Here is a 20886-nt window from a genome sequence, read left to right on the forward strand (position 1 = left end):
TACAGATTCGCCAATAACAAATCATAACTTATGCTCTGTTTCATTTTCTTGCTTTAGTTTTATTTTCTATCGGCAGCGCATCTACTCTATAACTCTCCTGTCAAATCAATCGTTCCTGATTTCCATGCTGTTATAGACCTTTCCTTCTGTCTTTTGAAGTCCTGAAACGTCACGGGTTCTCTTCAAATATACTGCCAAAGCCTACTAAGTATTTTCAGGATTTCCGGTTTTATTTATAAATATTTTGGTTAAAATCAACTTTGAAATATCACAACTGTGTTAGAATGTTAGGTTAAAAACATAAACGTTTTATGTAATGTACTGCATGTTGGTATATTGGACGGTTCCCATTCTATTCGCAGAAAGCGGGGGGACGGTGTGTTGGTCAAAGTTTTTTCGCTACGGATATCGTCCGAGTTTCACAATATATCTAGTGCTAACCAGATTTTTAAAAAATCCCAAGTTGGAAAAGCATCGGTTAGTATTTCCGGGGGTTGATTCCAGACCAGGTTAATAGTTAAACTGCAGCACAAAGAACAGAGAAAGAGCAAAATTCGACAAACCTGATTTAGAACCTCTTGTAACAGCTATTCAGCTGTGCTAAGACGTCACTTCCGCTTGTTCCATGTGATCCGCAGCACATGAAAAGAATTTTGTATCTGAAGTGTTTGTTCCCATTAATAGAATTTAAATCTCCAATTATTTACAACTCCCGCCTGCCAAATCCCAGTTGAACTACTCAGATCATATACTCTATCCTCCACAGTCATCGCAGTCCGACTGATATGCAGTACTTCCCCTATGCCCTTTTATTTCTGAACCATCTGGCAACATCTCTGCTTCAATCATTAATTGGACAGTTAGTCCTGTATTTCATTACCTTCTGTGTTGCAAAAAAAAATCCTGCTCTCAATCCTATATCACACACTTAATGTCATTCTGGGCTATTGAAAACATATTTCTTTATCCCATCAATGTTTTCTCCATCTAATCACTGATTTTACAGTAGATTAGATTAGATTACTTACAGTGTGGAAACAGGCCCTTCGGGCCAACAAGTCCACACCGCCCCACCCGAAGCGTAACCCACCCATACCCCTACATCTACATTTACTTCACCTGGCCTGCACATCTTTGGAGTGTGGGAGGAAACCGGAGCACCCGGAGGAAACCCACGCAGACACGGGGAGAACGTGCAAACTCCACACAGTCAGTCGCCTGAGGCATGAATTGAACCCGGGTCTCAGGCGCTGTGAGGCAGCAGTGCTAACCACTGTGCCACCGTGCCGCCCACAAAGTAATGAGGAAAAACTATTATACATCAAGTGATTAGGATCTGAAATGCATTGCTACCTCAAAATTGGCAGAAGCAGATTCAATTAGATTATTATCTGAATTGTTTAAAAAATGCATGGGTACAGAAAAAAAGACAGAAGAAGAGAATGAGGTGAGTTGATATCGCTCAGAATTAATATGGTCAAATGACCTGTCATTCTATGTCCTCAACCATATAAGGGTTGCTAACCCTCTACACGTGAACTGCCTGGAGCAATTAATCTGGGCGTGTTGTGGAGAAAATATAGAGAAGCACCAGGAGAAGCAGAGAGTTCTTCAAGAAGTAGGTCTTTTATTTGTAAACAAAAAACTGTGACACTGAGAAAGCAGATTCTCGAATGCCCATGAACCTCAGGGTCCGTGGATTCTTATATCTTTTTTATCATGTTTCTGTTAGCTTATTAGCATGTCCAACTATATTAATCAAAGTACCTTACTCTAGCTACACAATAAACCAGTGATGTTGTGGAGGACTCTCTACGTGGGAGTCCTCCCCCTTTCTCTCGGGGATCTGGGGTGGAGGGTGCTGCACGCAGCAGTCCCCTGCAACCGCAGATTGCGGTGGTTCACAGACTCCCGGCCCAACTGCTTGTTCTGTGGCGCTGTGGAGTCCGTGGACCATGTATATATTGGGTGTGGGCGTTTGCACTCCCTTTTTGATTTTCTTAAAAACCTTCTCCTCTACATTTGGTTGCACTTCAGTCCCACGCTCCTGATCTTCGGGCACCCGGTACGGAGGAGGGAGGGCAGGTCCGAAGACCACCTCGTGGGTCTGCTCCTGGGCCTGGCCAAACTGGCCATCAACAGGTCCAGGCAGTGGGCCGTGGAGGGGGTCGTTAGGGCCGACTGCCTGCCCCTCTTCCGGGGTTACGTTAGAGCCCAGGTGTCCTTGGAGAAGGAGCACGCGGTGTCCACCAACACCCTGGAGTTGTTCAGGGAGAGGTGGGCGCCGCAGGGAGTGGAGTGCATCATTTCTCCCTCCAACTCTATTTTGATTTAGTCCCTACCCTCCCCTTCACTGTTTTGATCACACAGCATTGCCCTTTGATGTGAAGGGCAGTGCTTGTCACTGGCCACTTGGGTGTTTTCCTATTTTCCTGGTGGTGGCAATTGACTAAAGATTCGTGCACTTTGTGTCTTTCACTGTGTTTCACACCTGCACACACACACACCATGGGTGCTGGGGAAAAAAATAAGCACTACCACAGTTAGGCGGTAGTGTGGGGGTTAAAAAAAATAAAGTAAACCAGTGATGTTAGTTTCCATTATCTCTTTAGTTGTACATTCTACTTAATGTTATTCTAATGTCATGGTTAGATATTTATTGCTAACTTTGCTTCAGTGATCTTCCATTGCAGACTAACCTGTCATGATAGATATTTAGCTATTCCATCTGTCACAATAGTCTCCTGTCTCAAGCTGACTCTACTAACTATTAGTTAGATATTTTAATGTCATGTCCCAAATATTTATTGTCCCAATCCTGTCATAATAACACTTAACGGAGAAACTTGCTTTATTACTTGTGTTATCTCATCACGCCATAGTGACCTTTCAACCTTAACCTTACTTTGCTAATTGGTGTAAGAATGTTCCACTATGGTTATCCCATCTTGCCTTCAACAGAACACAGATTGCCAGTGGTCTTCATGCTTTAACTCTTCCCATGCTTTCATGCTCTTTATTTTCCATAGGTGTTGTTCCAAGCAGCTAAGAAAAAAGTGTGAAAAGTGATACTCATGTAATTTGTATACAGTTTTAACCATAAATTGGAAAATAACTTACTGGGAGGGATTGTGCAGAACTCATATGATAAAACCATGAGGAATGCATCCAACCAAAGTTGAGGATCCTGTACATGAGTGATTGCTCTTTACATCAAGACTAAAAGTGGCATCAAGAAGCTCTAGTGATGTTCAAGTCAATGGGAATTGGAGGCAAAAGGTTCCATTGATTGGTGTCAAAGAGAACATAAAGAAAAATCCCCATGGTTGCAGGAGACCAAACATTCCCCAGGAAATCACTAAGGAATTCCCAGTCTAAAAATCTTAATCCAATACCACCATGAAGTCAGAAATGGAAATTTTGTGAATAATTTCATAATGTTCAGTACTTTTCACAACTTCATAGTTGTTGAAGCTGTTGGTGTCCATATGCCAACAAGGACCGAACAACATCCAGGCTCGGGCCGATACATGATGATTAACATTCTACCACCCAAGTGGTGATCTGACCTATCTGACCTATGATATTAATGATATTTAATGATATCATCACAGATTCTCACAGTATCAATGTACTGGCAGCTACAATTGACCAGAAATTTAACTGGACCAGTCATATAAGTACTGTAGCGACAAGACAGATCAGAGGCTGGTAATTCTGTGGCAGGTACCAGGTCTTCTGACTCCCAGAATCTCTCAATCATTTAGAAGGCCCAAATAGGAATGGAATACTTTCCATTCACCTGGATGAGTGAAGCTCCAAAAATATCTAAGAAATGTAACATTGTCCAGGACAAAGCAGTCCACTTGATTGGCACCCCATTCACATCTTAAGTACTCACTCCCTTTACAACCAAACAGTGGTACCAGACTGTGTATTTACAAAGTGCTCTGCAGCACTCACCAAGATTCCTTCAAACCAAACTTTCTATTACGCCAACAGCATAAAAGGATACAGGCAGCAGATGCATGGGAATACCAATACTTGCAAGTTCCCCTCAAAGCCACACACCATCTTGACAAATGATCCCTCTAAGCTGCTTCCACACATGTCAATGAGCGATTTCTGCTCTAGAAAGCCACTGCTGTGCATGTACAGTGGCAACAGGATTTGTTTTTTTTAATAAAGGAAACATTAGCTCTGACTTTAAACTATATCATTGTTCCTTCACTGTTGCTGTATCAAAATAGTAGAACTTGTTAGCTGCTGGCACTATAGATGTCTCTACACCAAATCCTGCATTGCAAAACATTCTATGTTCTTTTATACAAAAATTCTCTTCATAAGTCAAAAGGACGTTTTGGTAATGACATTCAACAGGGTAGAACATAGCCTCTGACTATAAGTTCTCAAATACATACAGAAATTGTGCCAGAGCTTCATAAGGCAGCCAATACATTTCTTAGGAAATAAAATCTATTTGTCCTGAAATTGATGCCTATTTCAGAGAATATTATTTTGGTAATTAGTATAGTAGCAAGAGAATTTCGCAAGTTTTAAAATCAAGCCAATTGCATGTGAAAGCATGCTTATTGAGGAATGATGACAGTCTAATGATGGCAGGTGTACACAAGAAAAAACGTCTCTTCAATATCAGCATGGATCAATTGAAAATGATGATTTTGCATTGGCACAATTAGCTTCCTGTCTCATCACAGCTGTGTTTCTTCAATTGTTCACATGGAGACTTTCTTGGGTGGTAAAATTGTGGAATGTGCAATGATTCAGATTTAATCAGAGCAATACAATAAGTTGGAGTTGGCAAATGGCAATGTGAAAAAGACAAGAGGAAGGAAGAAAAGCAGAAGAAATATCATCAAAATACCTCTTTAATTATCAAACCACACAAAGAAGCAGAGATTGGTAGAACTTCATATAAACATTTTTGCTTGCCTGTCCCTGGTTTATTTACTCCCATCCACTGTGAGAGTTAGAGAACAGTTTGAGTAGGCACATATATTGATTGAGAATGTACAAGTAACAGTTGGAACATGTAACATGCTTGTGCTGGATTTTGATTTAGTTAAAATTGCAGCATAACATCTTTCCAATCTCAGCCTACCTATACAGTTGCTGGAAAAGCGCAGCAGGTCTGGCAGCATCTAAGGAGCAGGAGAATTGACGTTTCGGGCATAAGCCCTTCTTCAGGAATGAGGAGGGTGTGCCAAGCAGGCTAAGATAAAAGGTAGGAAGGACGGACTTCGGGGAGGGGCATTGGGAATGCATTGGTGGAAGGAGGTTAAAGTGAGGGTGATAGGCCGGAGAGGGGGTGGGGGCAGAGAGGTCGGGAAGAAGATTACAGGTCAAGGAGGTGGTGCTGAATCCGAGGGTTGAGACTTAGATAAGGTGGGGGGAGGGGAAATGAGGAAGCTGGAGAAATCTGCACGCATCCCTTGTGGTTGGAGGGTTCCTAGGCAGAAGATGAGGCGCTCTTCCTCCAGGCGTCGTGTTGCCATGGTCTGGCGATGGAGGAGGCCAAGGACCTGCATGTCCTTGGTGGAGTGGGAGGGGGAGTTGAAGTGTTCAGCCATGGGGCGGTTGGGTTGGTTGGTGCGGGTGTCCCAGAGGTTCTCTGAAACATTCCGCAAGTAGGCGGCCTGTCTCCCCAATATAGAGGAGGCCACATTGGATGCAGCAGATGCAGTAAATGATGTGTGTGGAGGTGCAGGTGAATTTGTGACGGATATGGAAGGATCCCTTGGGGCCTTGGAGGGAAGTGAGGGGGGAGGTGTGGGCGCAAGTTTTGCATTTCTTGCGGTTGAGTGGGAAGGTGCCGGGAGTGGAGGTTGGGTTGGGGAGGGGGGTTGTGGAACTGACGAGGGAGTTGCGGAGGGAGTGGTCTTTCCGGAACACTGATAGGAGAGTTAATATATCCGCATGTTAGAGCGCCTCATCTTCTGCCTAGGAACCCTCCAACCACAAGGGTTGAATGCAAATTTCTCTAGCTTCCTCACTTCCCCTCCCCCCACTTTACCTAAATCCCAACCCCTGGACTCAGCACCGCCTTCTTGACCTGCAATCTTCTTCCCGACCTCTCCGTCCCCAACCCCTATCCGGCCTATATCACACTCACCTTAACCTCCTTCCACCTATCACATTCCCAACGCCCCTCCCCCAAGTCCCTCCTCCCTACCTTTTATTTTAGCCTGCTTGGCACACCCTCCTCATTCCTGAAGAAGGGCTTATGCCCGAAACGTCGATTCTCCTGCTCCTTGGATGCTGCCTGATCTGCTGCGTTTTTCCAGCAACACATTTTTCAACTCTGATCTCCAGCATCTGCAGTCCTCACTTTCTCCTATTTATACAGTTAAACATATCATTGTCTGAAAGGAAACAGGAAGTGGACATGTTAACTTGCTTGGGATCCTTTATTAATTCTTTTTTTTCTGAATTACATTAAAAGGGATTCTCATACTGAAACCTATTGCCTACTGCCGAGATTTCAGGGCAAATCCTCTTTCAGTTACTGAACTAGCCAAAATGAGATTTAAAAACTTTATTCTTTATATATTATAGTTAAATAGACATCATTGCCAACCTGGATACCCAAACTTGCTTACAGCATATTATGTTGACATCTCAAACACTAAGTCACAAAAACTACTCTTTTCCTTGACTATATCATCAAAAGACAAAATTAAAGATTTGTCCAACTTTAAGATAAACTAATGCGAAAGGAAGGAGAAGAACAATCATGGATAGTACGAGTATGTGTAAGGTAGAGCAACTGGAAAACAAAGATAATTTTGCACCAGGCAAATATTCACTGAAGAAATATAGGTTGAGACATGTGGCTTTATGGATCAAACTTCCTTAGCAATCATCTTCCTGATCCTTCATTACTTTCCTGTATCCAAGAAGTATAAAAAACAATCCTGGGGTGATTATATAAACTAATTTATGATGACAATTTGTCAGTATGAAGATTAACCTGCCACAGATATTTTATACCCTAACTGGTAGAGGCAATAGAATAAATTATTGCAGTAGAACTCATAACACTCAAAACAGCTTCATATCAAAAACTGATACAGCAGGAAAACTTTCCTTTTAATTTCAGTCTCATGATGAGTGTTTTCCCATCTTCATAATTTGGACATTCAACAGATCTATTGGTAATGCGGAAGCTTTACATGATGCATATTTTGATTGACTGAAGAGATTAATATCAGAGGCAAATTCTGCATATTAAATGGCTGTTAAGTATCATTGACATGTGACCAAAATCATATAAACAATTTTTAAATTATTCATTTGTGGTATGTGGGCATCACTGGCTGGCCAGCATTTATTGCCCACCCCTAGTTGCCCTTAAGTGGTGGTGAGCTGCCTTCTTGAACTGCTACAGTCCACTTGCTGTGGGTTGACCCACAATGTCATGGGAGGGGGGAAGGGTGTGGAAGAAGGAATTCCAGGATTTTGACCCAATGGCAGTGAAAACAGTGATGTTTTTCCAAGTCAGAATGGTGAATGGCTTGGAGGGGAATGTGAATGTGGTAGCATTCCCATGCATCGGCTGACCTTGTTCCTCTAGATAGACATGGTCGTCGGTTCACAAGGTGTTGCCTGAGGATCCTTGGTGAATTTCTGCAGGGCACCTTGTAGACAATACATACTGCTGTGACTGAGCGTCAGCGATGGAAGGAGTGGATGGAATGCCTTGTCCTGGTGTCAAGCTTCAAAAGTATTGTTGAAGCTACACTCACCCAGACAAGTGGGGAGTATTTCTTCACACTCCTGACTTGTGTCTTACATATGGGGGAAATAGGCTTTGGTAGTTAGAAGGTAAAAACAATGACTGCAGATGCTGGAAACCAGATTCTGGATTAGTGGTGCTGGAAGAGCACAGCAGTTCAGGCAGCATCCGAGGAGCAGTAAAATCGACGTTTCGGGCAAAAGCCCTTTTGAAGGGCTTTTGCCCGAAATGTCGATTTTACTGCTCCTCGGATGCTGCCTGAACTGCTGTGCTCTTCCAGCACCACTAATCCAGAATTTCGTAGTTAGAAGGTAAGTTATTCAGCCTCTGACTTGTTCTTGTAGCCAGTGTTTCTGTGACAAGTCCCGTTGAGTTTCACATCAATGATAACCCCCAGGCTGTTGATAGTGAGGGATTCAATGGTAACACTATTGAATATCAAGGGCTGGTGGTTAGGTTGTCTCTTATTGGTGATGGTCATAGCCTGGCATTTATGTGATGCAAATATTACTTGTTACTTGTCAGCTCAAGCCTGCACATTGTCCAGATCTTGTTGCACCTGAACATGGACTCCTTTAGTATCTGAGGAGTCATGAATGGTGCTGAATATTGTGCAATCATTGGCAAATATCCTCACTTCTGACACTATGATGGAGGGAGGTCATTGATGAAGCAGCTGAAAATGGTTGGATCTAGGACACTATCCTGAGGAAGTCTTGCTGAGATGACTGACCTCTAACTACCATGACAATCTTCCTATGTGCCAGGTATCACTCTAACCACCGGAGAGTTTGCCCCGATAATCATTGATTCCAGTTTTGCTAGGGTTCCTTGATGCCACACTCAGTTGAATGCAGCCTTGATGTCAAGGGTTGTCACTCTCACCTCACCTCTGGAATTAAACTCTTTTGTCTATGTTTGAAACAAAACTATAATGAGGTCAGGTGCTGAATGGGATATATCCTAGGATTTAGTGGGAAGCAAGAGAGGAAATTGCAGAACCGTTGGCAATGATCTTTTCGTTTTCACTGTCAACGGGGGTGGTACAAGGGAACTGGAGAGTGGCAAATGTTGTGCCCCTGTTCAAAAAAGGGAATAGGGATAACCCCGGGAATTACAGGCCAGTTAGTCTTACTTTGGTGGTAGGCAAAGTAATGGAAAGGGTACTGAGGGATAGGATTTATGAGTATCTGGAAAGACACTGCTTGATTAGGGACAGCCAGCACGGATTTGTGAAGGGTAGGTCTTGCCTTACAAGTCTTATTGAATTCTTTGAGGAGGTGACCAAGCATGTGGATGAGGGTAGAGCAGTGGATGTAGTATACATGAATTTTAGTAAGGCATTTGATAAGGTTCCCCATGGTAGGCTTATGCGGAAAGTCAGGAGGCATGGGATAGAGGGAAATTTGGCCAGTTGGATAGAAAACTGGCTAACCGGTCAAAGTCAGAGAGTGGTGGTAGATGGAAATATTCAGCCTGGAGCCCAGTTACAAGTGGAGTTCTGCAGGGATCAGTTCTGGGTCCTCTGCTGTTTGTAATTTTTATTAATGACTTGGAAGAGGGAGTCGAAAGGTGGTTCAGTAAATTTGCAGATGATACGAAGATTGGTGGAGTTATGGATAGTGAGGAGGGCTGTTGTCGGCTGTAAAGGGACTTAGATATGATGCAGAGCTGGGCTGAGGAGTGGCAGATGGAGTTCAACCCTGTAAAGTGTGAGGTTGTCCATTTTGGAAGAACAAATAAGAATGCGGAATACAGGGTTCTTATTAAGGTGGAGGAGTAGAGGGATCTTGGGGTCTATGTACATAGATCTTTGAAAGTTGCCACTCAGGTGGATAGAGCTTGTAAGAAGGCCTATGGTGTATTAGTGTTCATTAGCAGAAGGATTGAATTCAAGAGTCGTGAAGTGATGTTGCAGCTGTACAGGACTTTGGTTAGGCCACATTTGGAGTACTGTGTGCAGTTCTGGTCGCCTCACTTTAGGAAAGATGTGGAAGCTTTGGAGAGGGTGCAGAGAAGATTTACCAGGATGTTGCCTGGAATGGAGAGTAGGTCGTACGAGGATAGGTTGAGAGTTCTCGGCCTTTTGTCATTGGAACGGCGAAGGATGAGGGGTGACTTGATAGAGGTTTATAAGATGATCAGAGGAATAGATAGAGTAGACAGTCAGAAACTTTTTCCCCGGGTACAACAGAGTGTTACAAGGGGACATAAATTTAAGGTGAAGGGTGGAAGGTATAGGGGCAGATGTCAGGGGTAGGTTCTTTACCCAGAGAGTGGTGGGGGCATGGAATGCGCTGCCTGTGGGAGTGGCAGAGTCAGAATCATTGGCGACCTTTAAGCTGCAATTGGATAGGTATATGGATGGGTGCTTAAGCTAGGACACACGTTCGGCACAACAGGCCGAAAGGCCTGTTCTGTACTGTATTGTTCTATGTTCTATGAATGACCCTGGCAGAACCAAAACTGGGCGACGCCAAGCAGATGAATGCTGAGCAAGTGTTTCTTGAGAGCACTATTGATGACATCTTTGGTCATTTTGCTGATGATTGAGAGTAGACTAATGGGGCGGTAATTGGCTGGGTTGGATTTGTCCTGCTCCTTATGTACAGAACATACTTGGGCAATTATTCACATTGGGTAGATGCCAGTATTGTAACTGTAATGGAACATCTTGGCAAGGGACTGGCAAGTTCTGGAGTACAGGTCTTCAGTATTATTGCTGGCTTGTTGTCAGGGCCTATAACTTTTGAGTATCCAGTATTTCCGACTATTTCTTGATATCATGTGGAGGGAATTGAATTGGTTGAAAACTGGTATCTATAATGCTGGGAACCACTGGAGGAGGCTGATATGGATCATTTACTTGGCACTTCTGGCTGAAATGCTTCATCCTTCTAGAACATAGAATGTTGCAGCGCAGTACAGGCCCTTTGGCTCTCGATGTTGCGCCGACCTGTGAAAATAATCTGATGCCCATCTAATCTACACCGTACCATTATTATTCCATATGTATGTCCAATGCCCATTTAAATGCCTTTAACATTGGTGAGGCTACTAATGTTGCAGGCAGGCTGTTCCAAGCCACTACTACTCTGTGCATGAAGAAACTACCCCTAATATCTGTCCTAAATCTATCACCCCTCAATTTAAAGCTACGTCCCCTCATGTTAGCCTTCATCATCCAAGGAAAAAGGCTCTCACTGTCCACCCTATCTAAGCCTCTTATATTAAGCTACCTCTCAACCTTCTTCTCTTCAATGGAAACAGCCTCAGTTTCCTCAGCCTTTCCTTGTAAGACCTTCCTTCCATACCAGGCAACATCCTAGTAAATCTCCTCTGAACCCTTTCCAAAGCTTCCAAATCCTTCCTATAATGCAGTGACCAGAATTGTACACAATATACCAGGTGCGGCCTTACCAATGTCTTGTACAGCTGGAGCATGACTTCGGGGTTCCTAAACTCAATCCCTCTACCAATAAACGCCAACGCACCACATGCCTTCTTAACAATCCTAAATAGCCATTAAACCCATTTTCTCTTGGTTTGATAAGCTGGGCTCCTTCAGCATTGAGGATGGGGATATTTGTGGAGCCTTCTCCTCCAATGAGTTTTTTTCACTGTCCACCACCATTCACAAATGAATGTGACAGGACTGCAGACCTTAGATCAGATCAGTTGATTGTGAATTCACTTAGCTGTTTATCATTTGCTGCTTATGCCGTTTGATAGCTTCGCCAAGTTGACATCTGGTACTACACTTGGCGTACCCTCCTTCACTTGCCATTGAACCAGAGTTGATCACCTAGCTTGGTAGTAATGGTTGAGTGGGGGATATGCCAGGCCATGAGTTTACAGATTGTGCTGGAGTACAACTCTGTTGCTGTTGAAGATCCACAGTGCCTCATGGATGCCCAGTCTTGAGCTGATAACTGAAGTTGGTTCCATTTAGCACGGTGAACATGCCACATGACACAAAGGCCTTTATAATGTGAAGGCAGGACTTAATCTCCATAAGAACTCTCATGATACCATCATGGACAGAAGCATCTGCAGCTGGTAGATAGCAATATATGAGGTCAAGTATGCTTCTTCCACTTGTTGGTTCCCTCACCACCTTCTAACTCAGCGTTTTCCTTCAAAACCTGACCTGCTCAATCAGTAGTAATGCTGCTGAGCTTCGCTTAGTAGTAGACATTCAAATTCCCCACCCAGGGAATATATTTTGTGCCCTTGCCATCCTCAGTGCTTCCTCTAAGTGTTGTTTAACATGGAGGAGTACTGATTCAGCAGCTGAGGGAGAACAGTATGTGGTAATTAGCAGGAGGTGTCCTTGCCCATGTGTAACCTGAAGCCACAGGACTTCATGAGGTCCACAGTCAATGTTGAGGACTCCCAGAGCAACTCCCTCCCAACTGTGTACCACTGTGCCGCCACCTCTGCTGGGTCTGTCCTGCTGGTCAGACAAGATATATCCCAGGATGGTGATGTCGTGGACATTGTAAAGTATGATTCACTAAGTATGATGATGTCAGGTTGTTGTTCGACTAGTCTGGAGGTCAGCTCTCCCAATTTTGGCACTAGTCCCCAGATGTTAATAAGGATGACTTTGTAGGGTTGATAGGACTGTTTCTGCCGTTGTGTTTTCCTGGGTCGAAGCCAGGTGATCCACTCAGTTTGATTTCTTTGAGACTCTGTAGTGATTGGTGCAACTGAATGACTCTCATTGCCCTCTGACATAGCCAATCAAATTGCTGTGGATCTGGCGTTACATGTAGGCCAAGCTAGGTGAGGATGGCAGATTTCCTTCCCTGAAGGATAGTAGTGAAGCAGAACTGAGTTGAGGAAGACTGTGGGATAAGACCATAGGAAATGAAAGACAGCAAAATGTCTTTCAATGGCTGATAGTTATTTTTAAAATTATGTTCTCATAACTTTCCCATTAACAGAAGTTTCAGTGGGGAAAATGAAAGAACAAAGGATATGCAGGATAACAAGATAATGTAATATTACCAAAAAAGGAAATCTGTTATATTCAGCATTTATAACAATGTTGTGGTTCTGTTCGCCGAGCTGGGAATTTGTCTTGCAAATGTTTCGTCCCCTGTCTAGGTGACATCCTCAGTGCTTGGGAGCCTCCTGTGAAGCGCTTCTGTGCTGTTTCCTCTGGCATTTATAGTGGCCTGTCTCTGCCGCTTCCGGTTGTCAGTTCCAGCTGTCCACTGTAGTGGCCGGTATATTGGGTCCAGGTCGATGTGTTTGTTGATAGAGTCTGTGGATGAGTGCCATGCCTCTAGGAATTCCCTGGCTGTTCTCTGTTTGGCTTGCCCTATAATGGTAGTGTTGTCCCAGTCGAATTCATGTTGCTTGTCGTCTGTGTGTGTGGCTACTAAGGATAGCTGGTCGTGTTGTTTCGTGGCTAGTTGGTGTTCATGTATACGGATCGTTAACTGTCTTCCTGTTTGTCCGATGTAGTGTTTTCTGCAGTCCTTGCATGGGATTTTGTACACTACATTAGTTTTGCTCATGTTGGGTATCGGGTCCTTTGTTCTGGTGAGTTGTTGTCTGAGCGTGGCGGTTGGTTTGTGTGCTGTTATGAGTCCTAGTGGTCGCAGTAGTCTGGCTGTCAGTTCAGAAATGCTCCTGATGTATGGTAGTGTGGCTAGTCCTTTGGGTTGCGGCATGTCCTCGTTCCGTTGTCTCTCCCTTAGGCATCTGTTGATGAAATTGCGAGGGTATCCGTTTTTGGTGAATACTTTGTATAGGTGTTCCTCTTCCTCTTTTTGTAGTTCTGGTGTGCTGCAGTGTGTTGTGGCCCTTTTGAATAGTGTCCTGATGCAACTTCGTTTGTGTGTGTTGGGGTGGTTGCTTTCATAGTTTAGGACTTGGTCTGTGTGTGTGGCTTACAGGAAAGCCACACACCATAGTGTTTGGTAAGAGGTAAATGTAGGGGCATGGGTGGGTTGCACTTCGGCGGGTCGGTGTGGACTTGTTGGGTCGAAGGGCCTGTTTCCACGCTGTAATGTAATCTAATCTAAACGCCATGGAGTTCTACATACTTGTTGGTTCCATGAATGACAAGCACAAGAACTTCGGTCAAAATTTGTGCCTTCTTGTTTTACAAATAGAATTCCTATAGTGCAGAAAGAGACCACTCGGTCCATCAAGTCTACAATGAGCCTCCAAAGAACATTCCATCAGACCCCTACCCTATCTGTAAAACCCACATTTACCATGGCTAATCCACCTAACTGACATATCCCTGGACAGTACAGACAATTGTGTATAGCCAATCCACCTAACCTGCACATCTCTGGACTGTGGGATGCAACCGTAGCACCCAGCGGAAACCCATACAGACCTGGGGATAACATGTAAACCTCATGCAGACCCGAAGCTGGAATCAAATCCGGTTTCCTTGTGCAGTGAGGCACTGAAGTGCTGTGCCGCTATAAAAATGTCAGAAGCAGCAATAGTTATATTGTAATCTGAATCATTTCATCTTTCTTGTTGTAGAATCATAAACCATTGTAAGTTGTACTTGGAATCTTAAAATTTTAATATTGTGCATGGACCCATATTTAAATGAGATAGCGTAAGCCTTAATATTAGAGTTTATCTTGCTATAGTGCTGTTATGATCATCCATGTGGTGTGAACATCTCCCAACTGGAATAACAATGAGAAATATCCACTATTCATTTGTTATGTGGCACAATGTAATATAAACTTTATCAGATGCAAGAAATGTACAGTTAAAACAATACAGGTTGCAGAATATTTATACATACATTGTGCATTACATGACTTCTGACATTTGCACATTTCCATATTTAAAAAAAAACGATATCATAGAACATTTAGGGGTTTTGCATTTTCAGTCAGCAAATTTAATATCGCTTCTCCCGTTTGCCACACTAAATAATAAAGTCAACACTGCTGTTGCTGCCTTTTGGGTCTTAACATGCATTTATATGTTACTTTACTGCATAACAATATTTAACATTTTAATTGTTAAAACATTCAGTTTACATGAATATCTGGTTAATCAATAGTAACTTATGGTGCATAACCCTTCAGGTTCCATTTGTATTCAAATACAGTTGAGTCTCAATAGATTCTTGCCATTTCCAAGGAAAATCGGAACCATATTTTCTTTAAACAAAATAAAAGCAAGTTAATATTGATTATACGTCTGATTTTGCAAAATTTAACAATTTATTAAGTGTTCATGGGAGAAGCAGTGACATAGTGGTAGTGTTATCAGAAAATCTAGAATTCCAGAATAATGTTCTAAGGGTTTGAATGGCATCATGGCAGATGGTGGAATTTGAATTCAATAAAAAAAACTAGCCTAATGGTGACCATGTAACCACTGCTGATTGTCACAAAAGCCCATCCATCAACAATCTCTATGGATTGTAATCTGCTATCCTGACCTAGTCTGATCTGCATGTGACTCTAGATCTAGTCAGTGTAGCTCACTCCTAACTACTTCTTGGAAATGGGATACAAATGCTGGTCTAGTCAGCAGTGCCTGCATTCCATGAAAGAATACACAGAGAAAGTAGGTACAAAATAAGAGTAGTTTATTGACTGTAAAGAACTTTAGCACATCCCTATAACATGAAAAGCTAGTCATAAATGTAAGCATTTTCTTCATAATTTAACAATGTGGTGTATAAGTGGAAAAATTCAAGCTCCTTATTTGCAGCAGGGCTTTCCAATTTCTCTCCCCCTCACTGTGACTTCATTTCAAGGCTTGAAAATTGTTGCAATCTTTCTGTGAGAATTATGAGAGTTGACTCTGAGCTTGGTGGGGTGGGGGGCCTATGGGAGCAAAGGATTGGAATGTGATTTGTTTTTTTTTCAGGGGGAGGGCTAATCCCCATGCCAGCCTCTGCTGACTAAGAGCTTGTGATTCTAATATTTCAGGTTGTGACCTCACCCTTGGTCCTGACCTCCACTTTGGGAAGCCTTGTCTTACTACAGTTTTACAATATTGTACTACAATACTACAGTTTTTGTATTGTTCCTGGAGATTAGATCATAACTTCAAAATTTAATATAACCATGGACAGAGATAAGCATTTGGATCCCATTATTCTGTTAATCTGCAAGTGCTGTGGGACTTGATTATTTTTCAACTATTATCTTAACAAGTAGTCACCATTCATAATGACAGATCATGAACTTATAAAATTGAATGTGTGGTTAAATTAAGAAGTGAAATCAGGTAATAAGCCAAGCTTTCAATTCCAGAGGATCACTGATGTTACTTATGTGCAATTAATTAAATTAATATGCAAAAAAAACAATGCTATTAGTTTCCATCGGCTTCTTTTTGTGATAGTGCAGCTGATCCTACATTATTTTCACAACAGATCCCAGAACAGTTAAAGGTTCACATGAGATGTAGGAAGGATTTTCAAGGAATACTTATTAGAACCTCTATTGAAGGAGATTCTATGTGAAGTCTTTGTGACTGAAGACAAATTTTAATTAAATATGAATTTATGCAAAAGTGAAACTTTATTTCAGTCTCAGCTAGGAATCTTCAACGAACAATCTTTGCAAATACATTGCATGTGATCAACATACTACTTGTGACCAATGGGTCATGTTTAAATAGTGATATTTATATATATGATAGCATTGCAATTTACAAGAAAACATGGCTGAAGTAAAATGAAGTAATGTGATGCTGGAGTTCTGAAACAAAAACAAAGTGTTGGAGAAACTCAGCATGTCTGGCAATATCTGTGGAAAGGGAAACAAAATTAACTTTGAGTCTGATACCACTATGCTTTAAAACATTCCAAAGACTGTTATATTGGATTCAAAACATTAACTCTCCTCTCTCCATAAATTCTATCACTCCTGCTGAGTTTAAACTACTTGAAGTACTAGTTGGGAGATATATAAATAAGTTATATACCTTCATTGCTTACTTAAAAAGACACAGAATTACTACAAATGGAGCCATTAGATTTTTTTCAGTTATGCTTTAAAAAAGTTCAAGTTTTTAACTTCTGAAACTGAACTCAAGCAGATCCAATTCTCATTTATATACTTTACAAATGACTAGATTATTTGAAATCGGTTACATTTTACTAATAGCTGGCATTCTAAATGTGAATTCTGAACTAAAAATGCTAACTTAAATGTTATAACAAACTTGAAAATTTGAAAATATTCAAAATACATCTTAATTGACAGTATGAATTCAGAAAAGGAATGTTCAGCTTGCTCTTCGATACAGTCAAAAATATGTTCAGGTATAGCAAACAATCCTTCTGCTTCCAGGCCATCTTGGATATCTCAGATATTCAGTAAAATACTTAGTATTCCATGCCCTCATCACTCTCAAACCAATCAGATGGTGCATCGGTGCCAAAGTATCGATCTCCAAAGTTACCTAAATATTAACAACATTTATTACATCAATGCTTATTGTCAACCCACAATGACCAATATTAAAATTATAGTACATTTTTTATATTAAAAGTTGTTAGTCTACTCGGTTAGTTTAAACAATACAAATATTTCCCTTTTCTTCCCACTTTCCTTTAAGTGTTTAATTAAGAGTATGGAAGTTATTGAAAATTTTCACATAAATAGTGCCACTTTAATGCAGAGAAATCTCCCAAGGTGATTCAAGGCTGAAACATAGAAACTTCAAAGTAGCTTGACAAGGTAAATGTTGAGTAATGTTTGTCATGGCTGGGAAGTCAAGAACACAGGGTCACAACCTCAGAACATGGTTAGCACTGCTGCCTCACAGTGCTAGAGACCCAGGTTCAATTCCTGCCTCAGGCGACTCTCTGTGTGGAGTCTGCACATTCTCCCAGTGTCTGCGTGGGTTTCCTCCGGGTACTCCGGTTTCCTCCCACAATCCAAAAATGTGCAGGTTAGGTAAATTGGCCTGGCTGAATTGCCCGTACTGTTAAGTGAAGGGGTGAATGTAGGGGAATGGATCTGGGTGGGTTGTGTGTCGGTGTGGAGTTGTTGGGCCGAAGGGCCTGTTTTCACACTGTAAGTAATCTAAACAAAGAGTTGACCATTTAGGACTGAGACGAAAATCTCTTAATGCAAAGGCTGTGAAACTTTAGAATTCTCCACCCCAGAGAATTGTGGATGTTAAATCATCATGCATATTTAAGATGGAGGTTGATCAAATTTACAGGTGCTACTATTTATAGAAATATTACTAGAAAGTAGAGTTAAGGTGGAAGATCACCCATTGTCTTCACTTAAGCAAACAAGCAGGATTAGGCCATTCAGCTCCTTAAGCCTTCTTCTTTTAATAAGATCATGACAGATGTGAGTGTAACCTCCAATCCACATTCTTACCTAACCCTGATAATTTTTCACGCACTTGCTTATCAAGAATCTATCCAGCTCTACCTTAAAAATAGTTAAAGATTCTGCTACTACAACCTTTCCAGGAAGAGAAACCGAGATACACATGGCTCTTGGAGAATTTTTTTAAAATCACATCTCTGTTTTAAATAGTCAAACATCTAGGATATTATGTTTCGATCACTTCCTGAATTGTGGTGCAGTCACAAAGGGTCAAATAGCACACTGATGACCCTATTGGTTATGCATGTATATTTTCAGATGAGGTTTTGCCGAGAGACTGCATGTAAATGAGGAGGGGAGGCGATCAAGGATGAATCCTTGGAGCTCCCAAAAAATGGCACAGGTCTAGAATGAGAAGTCAGAGATTCAACAACATCTTACATTTAAACAGTATCCTTGACGTCCAGATACTTCACAAAGGCTTAAAACAAAATGATGTCCAGTCACATGGGGAGATATTTAGGTCAGATGACTGAAGGTTTAGACAATAAGATAGGATTAAAGAAGTGGTTGAAAGTAGGTGGACAGGATTAGGGAGGAAATTCATGAGTTGAACCGAAGGCATAGCCACCAGTGGTGGAGCAATTAAAATCAGGGATGCTCAAGAGGTCATAATTAGGAGATTGCAGATATAGACTCAAAGAGATATACAGCACAGAAACAAACCTTTTGGTCCAACTTGTCCATGCTGACGAGATATCCTACATAAATCTCGTCCCATTTGCCAGCATTTGGCCTATATCCCTCTAAACCCTTCCTATTCATATAACCATCCAGATGCGTTTTAAAATGTTGTAATTGTACCAACCTTCACCACTTCCTCTGACAGCTCATTCTGTACCCTCTGCATGAAAAAGTTGTCCCAGTGTTCCCTTTTAAATCTTTTGCCTCTCACCTTAAACCTATGCTCTCTAGTGTTGGATCTTGGAGGATTGTAAGGCTGGAGTATATTCCAGACATAAGGAGGAATTTTGAACATGTGGATAAGTTAAGGTATTGCTTAACTAGGAGCCAGTGTAGGTTAGCAGATACCAGATGTTAGATGAACTGAATTTATTGTGAATTAAAACACTGGCAGAAAGGTTTAGGATGGCCTCAACTGGCTGGAAAGCCAGTTAGGAATGAATTAAAATATTCAGCACTGGAGGTATCAAAAACATGAATGACTGTTTCAGTGGCAGAACATCAGTTACAGTTGCACAGGCAGATATGTAATAGAGGTGGAAATATGCAGTTTTATTGATACGAGTGGATATGGTTGGAAGCTCGTTCTGGGATCAAGTATGATACCAAGGTTGCAAACATTCTGGTTCAGCCTCAGATAGCTGCCATGTAGAAGTGTGGATTCCATGGCTCATGAGCAGAATTTGTAGTAGAGATAAAAATAAGGATTTAGATCTTACCAATATTTATTTGAAGGGCATTTCTGCTCACTCAGTATTCCACTTTGCATTTGCAACCTGACAATTTAGAGACAGTGGAGGAGATGAGAGGTGGTGGGAAAGTAAGCTGGATAAATGTGTCAGCGTACGTGTACAAACTGAAACATTTTCAGATAGTGTTGATAAAGGACATAGGACAGGTGCCAAAGAAATGATTTTTGATGATTCTCTATGATTAAATAGATAAGAATGGAACCAAGCAATTTCTGTCTCATCCAGCTGGGCAATGGTGAAGAGGTGTTGGGAGGAGACTGCTGCCAAACGTTGCATGAGGCCAAGAAGAATATGGAAGGACTGCCTGATCTTGTCATAATCACAAATAAAGATGAGCTCAACAACTGCCAGCCAGTCAGTTTAACTTTATTGTTGGAAAAACCTCTAGAGACAATAATTTAGAAAAACATAGTCACACGAGCATGCATTGAAATAATAAAATGTTAGCATGGATTTCTTAAGGGAAAATGCATTTAACTGACTTGCTAGATTTCTTTTTTCTGAAGAAGGAAAAAACAAGGTTAATGAGAGCAAAGCAGCTGATGTGGTATACTTGCAACTTCAAAGACACATTGGAAACAGTATAAACACTAATCCTGTGCACTTTGGCGTTCCTGTAATATTAACTCTTGGTTCTTATGACCTTCCAGTTAATTTTGAACTCTTCATAGAATTACCCCGCAATGAAATCAGTTTCGGTGTTTAAGTGCACCCCATCTGCCTGACAAAAAGCACGGATGACAGTTTGAGAATTAACAGAATTATCTGTATTCTATTTACAAACATACGAGTTAAATGCAAGAAAAGATCATTTTGCCTCTTGATCTTGCTCTGCCACATGAGATCATGGTTGATCTGATTGCAACCTCTGCTCTACACTCCTAAATACCCATCAGTCAAGAATATAATATGATCACACACAACAAGCCTGCACTGCCACCTAACAATCAAACAATTTATGACAAATTCAAATATTTGACTGAGTTGTATGCTGAATTTTGGTAGTCCATCACACTCTCGTCCAAAACTCACAGTCTAAACCCCTGAATCCCCATATCATCCTCTTGTGTGTACAATACTGATTTACACACCATTGTAAATCTTCTCTTGTTCAATCCCATAATTTATGTTTGCTATCAATTTGTTTTCCATCATACTCAACTCTAAGCAGGTGCTAATTTTACATTAACATCAGTTCACACTTCAGTCCATGCTTTGTTACTTGTACCAACCATACTATTTTACCGCCCTTGTTGAAAAAAGTACACATATTGATTCATTTAATTAAAACAAAATTCAAACTTAAGAAAAAACATCATGTTGATAAATA

The 20886-nt window shown here is 41.5% G+C and overlaps 2 protein-coding genes across 7 annotated transcripts in view; both read right to left on the reverse strand.

Moving 5' to 3' along the window:
- Positions 1 to 689, reverse strand: part of mpv17 (mitochondrial inner membrane protein MPV17) — a 103927-nt gene extending 103238 nt beyond the window's left edge. For 2 of the 4 annotated variants that reach the window (XM_072557661.1, XM_072557671.1), the window contains exon 1: positions 564 to 689. The gene's annotated coding sequence lies outside the window, so the exon portion shown is untranslated. The remainder of the gene's footprint in view (positions 1 to 563) is intronic. The other 2 variants (XM_072557679.1, XM_072557651.1) reach the window with 1 other exon arrangement.
- Positions 690 to 14452: 13763 nt separating this feature from the next.
- Positions 14453 to 20886, reverse strand: part of LOC140463549 (uridine-cytidine kinase-like 1) — a 184918-nt gene continuing 178484 nt past the window's right edge. For all 3 annotated transcript variants that reach the window (XM_072557694.1, XM_072557703.1, XM_072557712.1), the window contains exon 15: positions 14453 to 17173. In XM_072557694.1, the coding sequence (XP_072413795.1) occupies positions 17097 to 17173 (77 nt within the window). In that variant the 3' untranslated portion in view covers positions 14453 to 17096. The remainder of the gene's footprint in view (positions 17174 to 20886) is intronic.

The sequence above is a fragment of the Chiloscyllium punctatum genome, chromosome 3 (assembly GCF_047496795.1).
Source record: "Chiloscyllium punctatum isolate Juve2018m chromosome 3, sChiPun1.3, whole genome shotgun sequence".
NCBI classification, from domain to species: Eukaryota; Metazoa; Chordata; class Chondrichthyes; order Orectolobiformes; family Hemiscylliidae; genus Chiloscyllium; species Chiloscyllium punctatum.